A 17,035-nucleotide genomic window follows, 5' to 3' on the forward strand; every position below is an offset into this window, starting at 1 on the left:
CTCAGTGCAGCCGGAAAATGTTTGAAGTCACATGGTCCAATCTTACATTTTGATTGGTTCTAGGGACATGGAGGCATTTACCGGCTATGGGAAATCGCATTTGGAGGCTTTTGTTAATTGAGACTAGTCAGACGGATATTTGACGGGTTATGACAATTGTTTGGCGTATAGTACCTGTGGCAGTACTATTCAGGAGACCCGATGGAAAGGTCTGGATGGGGCCTGTGGGCCGCCAGTTGAAGATCCCTGGTCTACAGAGTGTAATACATACAGCACACATATTCAATATCAATTTTAGTGTCACCAAAATTCGGTGGCCGTCCATTGTGCTGGCACACGGCACTGAAAACAATAGTCATTAAATAATTTCCATAAATTTGGTGCAGCTCTTTCAGTTTGACATTTATCATATTTCACCCCTTTGGGGTACAAGGATGGGTGGATGGTGGCTGATATGCGCATGGCATGGCTGTGGGACAGATTTTTCCTGTGCTGCACTTTGTAGACGGTCCCTGCGCACTCAGCGCGCAGCCAGCTGCACACTGAGACAAAGAGCATCAGTGCGGGTCGGACGACGACTCGGTTTTATAAACATGAGTTTGAAGATGTAAAGTCCATACGATTATCTATGGATCTTACATCAACCCCTGACAGCTGGTTATCAACTGTCGAGTTACTGCTACACCAGAGAACGCGTGAGGGACAGACAGGCAACCATCAGGAAAAGAAGAGGAGCGCATCCGCGTACAGCAGTGAGAGGGATGTGAGGAATGCGCAGCTGGTGATGAAGACAGAGCAGAGATGGTGATGAGGCAGGTGAGACTGATTACTTTATGATCTGTTCATGAAGTTATATGGCCACTTTATGAAGTCATACTGCTATGTTTACATACCCTTAGAAAGACAAACTATTTCACAGTCAAATCTGACTACATTTTTTATTGTTCCACATATACAGCTGCCTAGGCTACATTTTAATTGTGCTGATAATCTCCTGAAAACGTCTCTTTGGATCTGTGGCGGCATTTCTTCGCCTCAGTAACGTAACTGGATCCGGTCAGACCGGCACCAAAGACGGTGTTACACTTTTTTTTCTTTTCTTTTAGTGTTAACTTTCCCGTGAACGAGTATCTACAGCAATTAACGCAGTATCCTTGGCCTTGTAAAAATATAAAATAGCAGTAATGCTACAGTTACTCCTACAGGTATCATGCTGTCTGTCTGGAGTTTTTACCTCCTGAGCAGATGGAGCTTTCTGCACCATCTCTTTAACGTCCTCATACTTATCACTGCATCGTGTTTATGTACTAAAAGAGAAATACCTCCCTTGTTAATAAAACCGATTCTAAAGTATAGGTCCACTAACTCATAACCCATGACAGTTTGGAGAGGGTATAGCAGACGTGAAACGACAACTTTAATCTCCACATTTAGACTTTTTTTCCTGGAATTTTGACTTTATTCTCAAAATGCACAATTTATTATTTTTTTTCCCAGTGCGGCCCTAATACTCCTTCGTAGGGAACAGCTTTGAGGTGTCAGTCATTTCTGTTTGTTTAAGTGGCATTTTCTAAAATTCTTGTTGAAACTATTACAAAATACAGGTAAAACAGACTTTATATATCACTTGTGAAACCTGGACTAGTCATCCAAGAAAGGATAAAAAGACTCAAACCCAAAAATATCAGGTTTATATCATATGTCATTGATATTTTATACTGGTGCAGTGGGTAACAGAAGGAAACCCTGAGAAAGAAAATGAATGATATTTAGCCCGTGGCGACAATAGAAATAATTAATATCTCACCTTTTCTTCCTTCAAAATTCCAGTTTCTTTTTCATTCAATGCGGGAATCCAAGATGGAGGGACCTGTTAACAGGTCAGTGGCTGAGCTCCTGTGTGCTGTGGACGAAGATCTGTTCTTTCTTAAAAGCAGTTAATGAGTGACAAACTACTGTCGGGCAATGCAAACTGATCCTAACAATACGATGGGGGGAGTCAGGGATTCCTCACGGAGTCACGGAGACTATGCTGTAGTCACGCGAGACTTTGTGAATCTCGGCAGTATCGTTAATGGCGGCGTGACTCTATCAGCAAACATTTGCGTGATTAGCCTTTTTTTTTTTCGCCAATTTATAACTAGACAGGCTTAAAACTAAAAAAATATAGGTAGTTTCTTAGCCTAACTTAAATTATTTTCAACAATCTGGAGGACGGTGAAGAGGACCTGGATAGTTTGCTGCGGTACATCGACGGGTGTTTTGAGCGAGTCGTCATGGGGAAAACAGACAAGACGCCGACTCCCTCCACCAGCAAAGCAACGCCGTCCACAAAAAGAAGCCGCCCAGAAGATTCCCCAGAGGCAACTTCGCCACCCACCACCAATATTGTGGACATTCTGGAGTCCATTAATAACAAATTGTCCAGCTTTGACGCCCGCTTGGCCCTGGTTGAAATCCTTCACAAGGAGTTTCAGGCCCTGCGGGAGTCAGTCGAGTTCAGCCAGCATCAGGTGGAAACACTGGCTGCTGAAAACGCTGTCCTCAGAGAGTCGGTGAATTCCCTCACCGAGGAAACGACCCGGCTCTCAGAAGAAAATAAGAAAATTAAAGAATCGATTATCGAGCTTCAGGCCCGCAGCATGAGAGAAAATCTTGTGTTTTCAGGTATCCCGGAGAAGGCAGAGGAGGACCCGGAGGCTACAGTGAAGGAATTTATCCTATATATATATATATATATATATATATATATATATATATATATATATACAGTATATATACACTATGGAATGCCGTTTAGGAAATATTATATATATATATATTAAAATGAGAGTCTGAATATATTGAATGAAACTTGAATATATTGAATGAACTCTGAATATATTGAATGAAAGTCTGAATATATGGAACGATTATATATAATATATATATATATAATATATATATATATATATATATATATATATATATACTCCAAGCATTTATTTATTTATTTAGCTTCGACTCCTGGTTTAATCCACAGCTCTGTAGCGCTCAGTTGTCACCATGTAAAAAGTGTTTCTCTCACATCTTAGCAAAAAGACTGACGACACAACAGCACCAATGACGATGCGGTCCCAGTTTAAGGTGGTGTCTGTCTGCACACACACACACACACACACACACACACACACACACACAGCAAAGCGCGAAGAGGCGGCGCCGTTACCGAGACGGTGATCTCAGGTGGAGCGAAAGGAAACGTTTTTCTAGCGTCCAACGCAGCAGGGCTTGTTCCTGTGATCACCGTTAAAGCTTTACTGGGGAACAGCTGGAGGGCCTTCATCAAAGCACCTGATCAGAGACCTTCGTAGCTGCTCCATCCACCGCCCTTTGTTTCACACAGAGAAAATCTGCTGTAAAGATGCAGAAGTTCCAATAAAATATGCAGATGAACTGTGAACTTAGTGTGACACGGTGCTTATAGCAGGCGGACGGCAGCCGGCCTGCTTTATGCTCTTTAGACTAAAGGGGGGCATGGGGTGTGCTAGACCACATTTATTTCAAGGCTTTAGAAACATTATTTTGCAGATTTAGATTAATAAAATGTAAAAGTGTTAGTTCAGTTTAATTCAATGTAATTAAATATTTTAAAATGAACCTTTTTTCTCTCTCAGGCCAGTACAAATATACATGAGCCAGTACTGTCGTGATCCGGGGGAAGAAGGAGTCAAATGAGGTCACTGAAAGTAAAAGTTGCAGATGTAACGACCCGTCGTAGACTTAAGAGTCTTTCCCAACTTAATACCTGTCTGATGGGCGCTCATGAAGAACAGGTGAGTAATGAGTAACTTCGCACAGCTGCGCAAACAGCCACGGATCCGTGGGCGGGACAATCAGGAAGATCCACCTTGACAAGTGACACATCCAGACCGGAGAGTGCGAGGACCATAACAAGCACAACTCTGAGCCACTGACCTGGGGCTGTTGGGCTGGACACTGAATTATTATTAACATTAGTTATTAATATTTACACCATCATAACATTTGTTTCCTGCAGCAGGAAACGTTGTATCAAAGCTCAGCTGTGACAGCGCTGATATGATCACGTTTCTTGATTGTTAAATATGACACAGCCCTGTTGTTTCTGCAAAGAAAGCAGGGAGTCACTCCTGGAATGCTTTTGAAACAGGACTGTGCAGAGGATGGAACAAAACTCTGTCGGACACAATGTCAAAGACATGGATGTGACGTGTACCTGAGATAACTGTCCTTTATTTGGGTCCTCTCCACCACATTCACTCAGTTTCTTGACATGTGGTAAGCACTAGCTCATAAAAGTTTATAAATTATTTATAAAGGTTTTATGTTGAGAAGCTAACCATCTGGTTATATTATCTGATATCTATGTTACACGGAAACATCAGGAAACTGTAAAATGTAAAGATGCCCGTGTTGGGAAATCATAAAACACTTGATGTGTGGACATCTTCATCCGGCTGTGTAAAACTGACATGAGAGATTTAATGAGCAGAAGACCATCTGTCTGTGGCTGTTTGCTAGAAGCAGAGAAGAGATTATTTCATACTCTTCAACTGTGAATTTATTTAAAATGACTTGGGACCACTAATTTAGTTTTTCAGTCTAGTAGAAATGGGATTTAATAAAGTTAAAGTAACTATTGAAATGAATTAATTACAAAACATCCATGATAATGAGGGTGAAAACCAACAAGCGCACACCCCAGGAGCATTACCGGGAAGCTGAGTTGTATCCTTACAAAATATTTGCAAAAAATAAATTTTTCATACTTGTATGGTTGTCAGTAAATAAATGGCTCATCAGTGTAATCTAGAGTGCAAAACTGTGTGAGACTACAGCTGGGGTGGCTGTAGCTCAGTAGGTAGAGCAGGTCACCTACTGATCGGAAGATCAGCGGTTCGAATCCTGGCTACTCCGGGCTACATGCCAATGTATCCTTGGGCAAGATACTTAACCCCAAGTTGCTCTCCGACTGTTCTGTCGGAGTATGAATGCGTGTGAATGTTAGGTAATTAAAAGCACTTAGCTTCGTAAAAATGGAAGTGCTTGTATGAATGGGAGTGCATGGGTGAATGCAAACAGGTTGTATGAGTGCTCATACTGAGTAGAAAATCGCTATATAAGAACTAGTCCATTTACAGCTGCTATGGATGTTCACACTGTAGGAAGTAGGGCCATCAAGGCTCACACTTTTAGTAGAACAGATTATAAATATATATTACAGATTTTGTGTGTTTGCATGAAGTTACTACAGTCCATTCTTCAGAGGCACAAAGTACAAACTTCTTATGGTAGTTGCATTGAGTTGTGTATTTTATTTCATTTGCAGCTTTGGTCTACATAGCATTGAACACACTGCGTGTATGTCATGACTCACAATAACTGGCAGACTCAAAAACAGACTCAAAACTCAATCCAAAGTGTAACTGCTTAGTTACAGATAGCAATACAGTGTTTTTAACAGGTGGAGTGGTGTGTGCTGCAGAGAGGGTGCACAGGTAGGTTCTAAGATATAAAGGTTGCCCTTTCTCCTTTTAATGAGGGATGAAAAGTGGGCAGGCAGGTGAATAATTTTCCAAGAAGGGAGCAGAATTCCAGAGATGCTCCAAAAAACAGAATGTGGAATCTCTGGCAAAAAAAAAATTGGAACTCTAAGGACTTGGCAATGAGTGGATGTTGAACCAGTTCTTTTATGCATAGTTGGGAGATGATCATGATGGGAAGCAGGTGCCAACCAGCACTCTGTCACTTGCTCTGCCTCTGGGACAACCTCATAGGACACGTAGAGGGAAAGAAAAGGAGAGGGAGAAAGAAATAGAAGGGAAATCACAGGAAAGGAAGAGAGAGAGAGAGAGAGATCACTCCAACACTTGTGGGAATTATGTCCATGGAGTCCAATGGGATTTTATCACTCAAAACAGCATATAGTTTATTGTTCACTCTTCATGCGGCCTGCTACACTGTTAAAGTGCAGAAAATCAAACCTCAGATTTAAGAGTTACTCTGACTGTCTGTTTCTACATCAATCTGAAACAGTGACACTGAGGAATTAATCTCAGTGTAGAAACCTATATCAAAGCTAAAGCCAGGGTAGAGAGGTTCAGTGAATTTGGTGTAGAAGGTGTGGACATGAGTCAGTGTGTCAGAGACAGTGTAGAAGGACAGAAAGCCAGCAGGCCAGTCCAGATACACTGCTATTTTGCTACTGCATTTACCAGGTGTATCTATTGTTGTTACTTTGTTATTGTGCAAAGCTCTATAAGATGAGCCATAGTTTTCCAGAGCCCAGGACCTGTCATTTTGTCCAAACATGCAGTCGTTACCACATCCTCTCCTGTTGATTCCTCTGTAAGTCACTGTTGTAGAAAACCGTCCTGTAGTCTCAACTTCCCAGTAGCAGCGCCCAGTCAGTCCATTTTCACACAGCAGCTGCTTTACGGTTTCAAATCTGTCTGGATGATACCAGTAGGGCTGTTCCTCTTCCACATATGTCACCTGCCTGTTGTCTTGAGACAGAATGAGCGCTCTGTGAGCTGTGTTTGGGTCCAGTGTGAGCTGACAGGCATCTGATGGAGGAAACAAGACACGATAAAGGAATAATATTTACCTCATGTAGTCAGAACACTCTAATACAGTACTCTAGCAGCTAGCCATGCCATGGTTTGTTTTGTGAATAATGTATTTGCTGCATATAAAATAGGCTTCCCCAAAGAAATTCCAGCAGTTGAAAGACACTAAAAGAAGATCAGTGTAATATAACTGCAGTCTGTGTGTTTGTCTTTCAGCTTCATTAACTGAAAGACGCTCCAGTTTTTACACCATTCTCTCAGAAGTTGCTTTAGGCAGCAAAGGAACCCTTTTATTCACTCATTCCTGGAAATAATCAAAAATACGTATACACCTGCTGACTTCTCTAAGCATATCTTTGGACTGTAGGAGGAAGCCAGAGCATTTGGAGAGAACCCACTCAGACACTGGAACATGCAAACTCCACAAAGAATGAATTCCCATGTATGTTAAATTATATATGTCCATATACGTAGTAGGTAGTTCATAAAATAAAACTGTTTTGAACACAGTTATTAAAAATGATAATAATAATAATAATAAAAAACCTACACTTCAATAGACCTGATCTCAGCCTCTGCTTTCCACCATGGTCCATGCTGAAAGAGCAAAAGCATAGTCAGAAAAGTATATTCTATCCCTGCCCTGACACACACATACACAATCACACACACACACAATCACACAATACTAAAGACAATCCATGAAAGTACTGAGAAAAATGAGTATCCTAAAGTAACACAAACCTCAGCACATGCTGTTTTAGAACTTTTCTTAGAGTTAATTGGAGATTTTTTTTTTTTTGGTTTTGTTTTGTTTTTGTAATATATTGTGTTTTCTGAAATTTTATTTCTGCTGTTGTGTTGGTGGGTTTAGTATCACATAGTAGCTCTTATAGAGGACCAGGAGAGTCACACATCAAAATTTTAAAAATGCATTTTTAAAGCAAATTTGAAAATCTTGTTTTTTATTTCTGAATTAGAAAATGTTTTATTGAAAGTTGAATGCTTTTTTTCTATAAGCTCCTTTTCCATTTGAATTATTTTTTAAAATGCATTAACAGTTTATTTATAAATATTTATTTATAATTCCTTTTTATTGTCAATTATATGATCAAATACAGAATTACTGAATTAATGTCTAAATAAAATAAATGAAAAAGTAATTTGTAAATGAATTTAGTAATGCATATTTTATTGCGCAATTCATAATAATAAATAATTTAGCAATTTGTGTTCTGCAGCCTTTTAAATGTTTTTAATATAATTTCTAAGCCTTATAACTAAACTAAAATGATTTGAAGCTTGAGACCCAGGCTGTGATTAACATAACATAGCCCTCCAGGAGACTTACATTAGCGTGTCCAGTCTCCACTGTGGATCCTCCACTCCAGTTGAGAGCAACATCACCCCAGAGTCTCCTGGGTGGTTGTAACTCAGATCCAGCTCTTTCAGGTGGTTTGGGTTGCAGCTCAGAGCTGATGCCAGAGAAGAACAGCCTTCCTCTGTGACCACACAACCTGAAAGCCTACATAAACATTTAAGCACAGTTAGTGAAATGTAACAGTTAAATACTGTTGTTGTTTGTGTCTGAAAAAGAATAAAATGTGAGTGTTTTTTAACTATTTCATTCAGATTTACAGAAAAATCTTGAGCACTTCTTAAAAAAAGCCAACAAAAAGTTATAGACATGGTAAGGAGGGGTATGTTTGCCATTGGCTACTCTGCTTTCGGCTTTTTTTCATCCCACTTCAAAAAAGGACAGTTTTGGGAGAAGACCTTCATATGTCTGTATATTCTCAGTGGATAGAGCACACCGAATTTTTGTCAGTGGTACTTTTTCTTTTTACTTCACCAAATACTTCACTGGCACATTGTAATTGACAAAGGCATATTTAACAAAAATGACAGCATGTGGTATTTCTTAAATATGCCATTAATTTTAATTTGGCTTGAAGCGGCCCGTGGGCCGAGTTTGGACACCCCTGATCCAGACTAACATCAAAACAACTAATAGCTCAGTGTTCCAACATCTGCAAAAAGCAACTGCTATCGCTACTGGAGATTAGTGAGGTACAACACAAATGCTACAGTATCATCATCATCAGGTGATCAGGATCAGGTGACCCTGAACCATCCCTTAGTTATGCTGCTATAGGCCTAGTCTGCTGGGGGGTTCACATAATGCACTGTTTCTTCTCATTCACCTTATTTACTTTGTTTATACTCCACTCTGCATTTAATCATTAATTGATATTAATCTCTGGCTCTCTTCCACAGCATGTCTTTCTCTCCCCTCAGCCCAACCGGTCGTGGCAGATGACTGCCCCTCCCTGAGCCTGGTTCTGCTGGAGGTTTCTTCCTGTTAAAAGGGAGTTTTTCCTTCCCACTGTCGCCAAGTGCTGCTCATAGGGGGTCGTTTTGACTGTTGGGTTTTCTCTGTATTATTGTAGGGTCTTTACCCACAATACAAAGCACCTTGAGGCGACAGTTTGTTGTTATTTGGCGCTATATAAATAAAATTGAATTGAAATTGAATCCCCACACTCCGAGATTTGGTACCAACCCCCGACAGCAACTGATATGTTGAATACCAGAGCAGCTGACCTGAAAGATAAGATCATAGCTAAGCTTATAGTAATTTAAAGATAACTAGATATTGGTAAGTACTAGAAATATTTTTTTAGACATGAGAGAAGCCTTTTAGAAAGTTTTTATGATTTTTTTTCATTCATAAAATTGATTTTTAAATGTGGAACCTGCCTCACCAGATCAATATAAGCAAATTATTTTAAAATAAAACGGCAAAACTGTAACCACAAGGGGCTCAGCTAGTGGAGAGTGTAAACCAGCAAAATGTAAAACAGTGTTTGGTAAGTCCCACAGTTTCACAGTTAAACTGCACAGATCCGGAGCAGCTGCCATCAGAGATAAAATCATTAACAGATCTTAAAATTTTCAATGCAAAACCAAAATTATGCCTCAAGCAAAGGCGGCAATTCGAGTCCTTTGTTCTTAAATGTTGTTCTGAATTGTTTGCATCTGTTTGTATTAATGCAGCATTAACTTTTAACCTCCTAAGACATCTTTATCATCCCAATTGAGCTGCATCTGGTTTAACTAACCAAAAGCAGGAGCACACACACACACACACACACACACACACACACACACACACACACACACACACACACACACACACACACACACACACACACACACACACACACACACAAAAATGGTGGCAGTTACTATGACAGTCTAAATTAAGAATCTGCTCATGGGATGTGATCATCTAAGAATCATCTATGGTGTTATGTGCTCTGACCTGAGCGTTTCCAGGATACAGTGAGCACTCTTGAGCCCCCCTGAAAGTAGCTTCACTCCTGAGTCTTGTAGGTCATTGCTACTCACATCCAGCTCTTTCAAACTAGAAGTCTCAGAGCTGAGAGCTGAGGCCAGAGCTTCACAGCTTCTCTCTGACAGCTTACAGTCACTCAATCTGCATAAAAATGACATGATGATGACAGAGATGCAAATACATGTTAGCAGTTGTTTGCATTCTATTTGTTAATTCCTACAGAATATATTATAGTTTTTAAATATGCTACAGTGCCCACCTGAGTGTTTCCAAGTTACAATGAGGACTCTCCAGTCCCAGAGAAAGAAAGTTGACTCCAGAATCCAGCAGGTTGTTGTTACTCAAGTCCAGCACCCTTAAGCTGCAGGAGCAGGTCTGTGATGTAAATACTGAGGCCAGAGCTTCACAACTTTTTTCTGTCAGGTTACAAAACCTTAGCCTGAAGAATGAATAAGAAAAAATAAAATAAAATTAAATTAAAAAAAAAAAATCAATAAATGTTTTGTTTGGAAATTTAATAGAGATACACAAAGTGCTTCCATCTTGGCACAGTGGACGGATAAAGGAATCCCAAATTAGCAAGTAAAAGCTCTTATTTGCAATGTACATGTGCAGTCCACTATCCACAAATGACATCACTGAAAAGATTAAAAAAAATCAATGTCATTCAAGCTCTGAAATGTCTCTTTATAGCCATCTAATTTTTGCATTTAGTAATATTTAACTACAATAGATAATATCAGTGTGTTTTATATCTAGTATAATTTTACTGACCTTGACTCTGATAAGGAGTGTGCTTTTTTACTCATATTCTTAGATAACTTCTTACACAACACAAATAAACTAAGGAAGGAAAAGGAATAAATAAATGACTGTCTTACTGCGTCCAACCTCAGCAGCAATGGCACGTTGTGAGAGGCTTTGCTTATGCAGCTCAACAATCCTACCACGTTCAAAGTCAGTGAGCTTTTTTGCTTTTGCCATCAGGAGGTCTTGACAGTGTAAAGACTTGACAGAAAATGACATGGAATCCAAATTTTTGCACAGCTTTTGGCTTTTAAAGGCTGTGGTTTTAAACTTTTGATCAGCTGAGAAAATCATGTTTGAGTGTAAATGCAGTTTTCAATAAATTCCCTGCTCAAAAGTTTTTGTCTCTTGCGCCAGTTTCTTCTTTTAGCATTGTGAAGCTCTACTTAGAACCTTCTTAAGATCCAATAGTGCAAAATGCAAATTCTTGCAATTTTTTAACTGGTCTTAAGATTTTAATCAGGAGTGTATAAACAGTTGGGTTTCCAAATAATTTGCATCAAATAATTAAAGTTAAATTCTAAATATCACTAATAGATATATTTCTAGAACCTTCCACACACTGTGAATTGGGCTCTAATTATATTACTTTCAAAACCAGGAAAACCTTTTAATAAGGACAAGAGGACAAAAAAGCTTACTAAGTCCCAAAATTTAAATGTTATATAAAATGATATAGTTTGTAAAAAAAAAAAAAAAAGAATACAGAACTTAAAAGCAAGAATTGTTGATAAAGACTGTAATGGATTTGTAACTGAAAGCTGGGCACAATCTAATTGTCTCAAACTACTTTCTCCATGTATTTATAAACTAGAATAATCAGGCACCATCTTATCTCAAAGACCTCATAGTACCATATCACCCCAACAGAGCACTTCGCTCTCAGACTGCTGGCTTACTTGTGGTTCCTAGGATACTTAAGAGTAGAATGGGAGGCAGAGCCTTCAGCTTTCAGGCGCCTCTTCTGTGGAACCAGCTTCCAGCTTGGATTCGGGAGACAGACACCCTCTCTATTTTTAAGATTAGGCTTAAAACTTTCCTTTATGATAAAGCTTATAGTTAGGGCTGGATCAGGTGACCCTGAACCATCTCTTAGTTATGCTGCTATAGGCCTAGTCTGCTGGGGGGTTCACATAATGCACTGTTTCTTCTCATTCACCTTATTTACTTTGTTTATACTCCACTCTGCATTTAATCATTAATTGATATTAATCTCTGGCTCTCTTCCACAGCATGTCTTTCTCTCCCCTCAGCCCAACCGGTCGTGGCAGATGACTGCCCCTCCCTGAGCCTGGTTCTGCTGGAGGTTTCTTCCTGTTAAAAGGGAGTTTTTCCTTTCCACTGTCGCCAAGTGCTGCTCATAGGGGGTCGTTTTGACTGTTGGGTTTTCTCTGTATTATTGTAGGGTCTTTACCCACAATACAAAGCGCCTTGAGGCGACAGTTTGTTGTGATTTGGCGCTATATAAATAAAATTGAATTGAATTGAATTGAATTGAATTGAATAGTACAACTGAAAAATAATGACATCAATACAATTTTACAAAGCAGACCAGTAATCAAATTTTATACAACAAGTGTATATGAGTGAAAAAAGTGAAAAAAAAAAATTAAAAGAACCAAATTCTTTGGCTCAGCATAGCCCCCATATGGTATAACCAGTTTTCCATGCCCAGGAAGAGCAGATGCTACATTTCTACAGAAACAAAGAAGTCATAATAAAAGAAAGCAAAACTGAAACATAACCTTCCTAACCAACCCTTAAATGGAATCCCCTCAAAAGAATTTTAAATCAACTTATTAGTTCACTTGTCCAGATTAGGCACGCTTTCTGTTACCTGAAGTAAAATTCCTAAACTTTGGCAGAAGTTATTTTGTGAACATAACTGAAATAGTACAGAAATTAACTGACCTGAGTGTTTCCAATTTACAGTGACGATCCAGTACAGTGCTGAACACAAGTACTCCTGCATCCAGCAGATTATTCATACTCAGGTCCAGCTGTCTCACATGGGAAGACGGGGAGCTAAGGAAAAAGGCTATAGCATCACAGCTTTCCCATGTCAGTGCACATCCAACAAACCTGAAACAGTAAGGATATATATATATATATATAATTATATATATATATATAATTATATATATATATATATATATGGAATGTGGTTAGACAAACAGACAACACAGACCTTAGTGTTTCTGTTTTACATTGTGGACTTGCCAATCCCCCAGAGAGTGTCTGCACTCCTGAATCCCCCAGGCTGTTGTAAGAAAGATCCAGCTTTTTAAGGCTGGAGGACTGGCAGCTTAGAACTGAAGACAACACTCTACAGGATTGGAAATCAATCTCACAGCTTTGTAACCTAAAAACAAATGATGCAGACATTTAAAAATTATTATATTCCAGCAGAGTCTGAAGACACATCCCCTGGACTTCCCGTAGAATATAACAATGAGCATTTGATCATAGTTATATTTCATTACCCTCTTTTTATATGTCCCAGTTACTTCAGTTATAACTCAATATAAAGAGTGAAGGCAGAGAAGCAGTGTCCCAAAAAACAGCATATCTTGGAAAACCGGTGGAGCCCATGAAGTCAAGTCAAGTCTATTTATATAGCACATTTAACACAACAGTTGACCAAAGTGCTGAACATAAAGTGCCCTACATATTCCATATGTACAGGGGATTGTTTTGGAAACAGGTCTCTCTTGCAAATGAGACAGTGAGTCTCAATGGAACCACATTTATAAATAAAGGTTAAATTAAAAAAAAAAAATCAAAGCTTGAGAATAAAATAAAATAAATATCACACCTCTTCTATGTGGATTTTCACCTATCATGGGGGTCTCTGGAATATATATATAAGTATATCAGTCTGACAAAAATAAATGTAACCTAATTGTGACACTAAATTAAGAAAATCAAAGCACAAGCAAATCTATTGACATACTAAATGTTGTGCTTCCACTGAATAACTAAAAATAAGTTTTTCTTGATGAAACATCACAGGATTCATTGACATCTACTAGTTCCTTCATTCAGGACCTGATAATATGAAATTCCTGTTCTATATTTCATGGAAAACAAATATATGTTAAGGTACTTCAGATATTTATATTTGGACCAAAGTGTTGAATCAAAAAGCTGTTTTACAGAATAGATATACATATAGAAAAGGGAATTATGGTGCTTAAAGATATAATCTAACAAGAAGACCTGAGAGTTTCCAGTCTACAGTGTGGATTCTTCAAGCCATCTATGAACTTCGGTTCGTCTATAAAGAAGTTGTAACTCAGGTCCAGCTCTCTCAGATTAGCAGATGGGGAGCTGACAACTGAGCCCAGAACTTCATAGCTGCTGCGATACAGCTCACAGTCCCTCAGTCTGAAAATTAAGCCAGAGAAAAATTAATTAAAAAATAATAATATTATACAACCCCAGTTCTGAAAATGGGTAGTACCATGTAAAATGTAAATAAAAACATGGAATGATTTGCAAATCTCATAAACCTCATCCCTGTTTTCTTCACAATAAAACCAAAAAACATCAAACTTTGAACTAAGAAAATGTACCTTAGGAAAAAAAATCAAGGCTATTTGGAATTTGATGACAGCAACATGTCCAGCAACAAGTTGGGAAGGAGGCACCAAAAGAATGTAACTAATTAGGTTAATTGGCAAGATGTCAGTAACATAATTTGGTATAAAGAGAACAGAAGTTAAGATATAACATCAGCAGCTTGCACATCTGTAAAGGTATCATCAAGGCCAAAAGATGTGTGTGTGTGTGTATATATATATATATATATATATATATATATATATATATATATATATATATATATATATATATATATATAAATATATATATATATATATATATATATCACATCATGAGTTTGTAGAAGAACAGTCCAGATGCTGACCTGGCCTGCCTGCACTCCAGACCTTTCACCAGCTGAAATCATTTGGTGCATTATGACCAAACAACAAAGAAGACCCAGGACTGTTTAACAGCTGGAATTCTAGATCAGACAAAACTGGGGCAACATTCCTCTCCAAGAAGTGCAGCAGGTGGTCTCCTCAGATCCCAGACATTTATGGACTGTTGCTAAAAGAAGACAAGATGCTACACAGGAGTAAACATGGCCCTGCAACACCTTTTCTAAAAAATTTATTGCTGCAATCAAATTCAAAATGAGCTAATATTTTTCTTAAAATTGTACATTTTCTCAGTTAAACTGTCATGTAATATTATGGGAGGCAAGGCAGAGGACCCCATTGCAGGACACCCAAGATGAAAAGCTTAATTAGAAATGTAAGCTTTATTAGCAAGCATGGAGCAAAGGAAAAGCTGGTCAGGAGCCAGCAACACAAACTTCCTCTTACTAAACAAAACATAATCTAACATGAACAAAAACAGACTAGAATCCAGGACACGAGGCACACAGCAAGAATAGCCGACAACACTGAAAGCAACAAGGATGTGACAACAAGCAGAGAACAATCAGGACATAAAGGTATAATGAGAGAAGTGGAGACAGCTTGGAAACACAGGTGAACAAAACAATGACATAATAAAATAAACAAAATAAACAGGAAGTGACACAAATAAGACAAAAACACAGACTTGAAATATGAGGAGGCAACCACAGGGAACCTAAACATGACTGAAGGGAAACCTAAACACAACACTCCAGGAAAAGAAACTAAACACGAGACAAGGGACTAAGACAAAAGAAACAAAACATACACAGGAAGACCGACAGAACAGGAGGACATGGAAATCAAAACACAGCAACCATCATAGCTAAAAGGAAAACAGAATTCGAAAATTAAGTACAACCAAAAAATGCTGGGTCAGCAGACCCAGGTCGATGACATAAACATTTGATATATTTAATTTGCTCTATTGTGAATAAACTGTTGATTTAAGAGATCTGCAAAACATCATATTCTGTTTTATTTGCAATTTACACAGCATCCCAACTTTTTCAGTGTTGGGTTTGTAAATTACATTTATCACATTTACTGGTTAGTTTAACTAAACCGATGATTACTATAATCATAATAAATTATGTACCCACAGAGATACCCTGGAGACTTGAATCAGTGGCAGCAACTGCAGAAGTCCTTGCGCTGAAGTAGAGAATTTCTTCAGATCAAATACATCCAGCTCACTCTCAGAAGACAGTAAGATGAAGACCAGATCTGACCATGTGGCCGGAGACAGAATCATTGAGGAGAGACTAGCTGACCTCAAATACTGCTGGATCTCCTCCACTAGAGAATGATCCTTCAGCTCATTCAGACATTGGAACAGGCTGATGCATCGCTCTGGAGAGGGATTCTCCCTGATTTTCTTTTTGATGTACTGGGCTGTCTCCTGAGTGCTCTGTAAGCTGCTTCCTGATTGTTTGATCAGGTCTTGAAGGAGTTGCTGATTGGTCTGTAGTGAGAGGCCAATGAGGAAATGGAGGAACAAGTTCAGGTGTCCATTTGGACTCTGCAATGCCTTGTCTACTGCACTCTGCAAAAGGTGTTGCAGGTCTTCAAGTATTGATTGTTTAGAGATTGGATGTTCTGCAGACAAGAGGTTAACACCAGTCTTGATGAATGACACCATGACATGAAGAGCAGCCAGAAACACTTGAAAGCTCAAGTGGACAAAGCGGAAACATTTATCCTGGTTCAACCCAATGTTTTCTTTAATGATCTGTGTGAAAATTCCAGGATACAATGAAGCAGCCTGAGCATTAGTGCCACATTCTACAAGATCTGCTTCAAAGAAGATGAGGTTGCCTTCTTTCAGCTGCACAAAAGCCAGTTGTCCCAGAGATAGTATCACCTTACTGGTCTTTGTGTTCAAGGGTGGATCTGTCTCATCTCTTCCAAGATGTTGGACATTTGCCAGCTTGGACTGAACAAGTAGAAAATGAATAAACATCTCAGTTAGGGTCTTGGGCAGCTCTCCTCTCTCATCAGTTTTCAACATGTCCTCTAGAACAGTTGCAGTCATCCAACAGAAGATTGGGACGTTGCACATGACTTGGAGGCTCCGGGATGGCTTGATGTGGGAAATGATTCTGCTGGCCAGCTTCTTATTTCTGAATCTCTTTCTGATGTACTCGTCCTTCTTTGGATTAGTGAACCCTCTCACCTGTGTCACCATGTGAATGTACTCTGGAGGGATTTGACTGGCTGCCTCAGGTGTTGTGGTTATCCAGACATGAGCAGTAGGGAACAGCTTCCCCATGATGAGATTTGTTAGCAGAACA

At 38.9% G+C, this 17,035-nt stretch overlaps 1 protein-coding gene across 1 annotated transcript in view; it reads right to left on the reverse strand.

The window, feature by feature from the left end:
• Positions 1–6,012: 6,012 nt before the first annotated feature.
• Positions 6,013–17,035, reverse strand: part of LOC115784284 (NACHT, LRR and PYD domains-containing protein 3-like) — a 12,731-nt gene continuing 1,708 nt past the window's right edge. The window contains exons 2-8 of the mRNA XM_030735443.1: positions 15,845–17,035; positions 13,975–14,142; positions 10,208–10,387; positions 9,916–10,089; positions 7,942–8,115; positions 7,141–7,187; positions 6,013–6,587 (exon numbers count right to left, since the gene is read on the reverse strand). The exon at positions 15,845–17,035 is cut by the window's right edge and continues 571 nt beyond it. Of these exons, the coding sequence (XP_030591303.1) occupies positions 6,013–6,587; positions 7,141–7,187; positions 7,942–8,115; positions 9,916–10,089; positions 10,208–10,387; positions 13,975–14,142; positions 15,845–17,035 (2,509 nt within the window). The remainder of the gene's footprint in view (positions 6,588–7,140; positions 7,188–7,941; positions 8,116–9,915; positions 10,090–10,207; positions 10,388–13,974; positions 14,143–15,844) is intronic.

This window comes from Archocentrus centrarchus, chromosome 8 (genome assembly GCF_007364275.1).
Source record: "Archocentrus centrarchus isolate MPI-CPG fArcCen1 chromosome 8, fArcCen1, whole genome shotgun sequence".
NCBI lineage: Eukaryota > Metazoa > Chordata > Actinopteri > Cichliformes > Cichlidae > Archocentrus > Archocentrus centrarchus.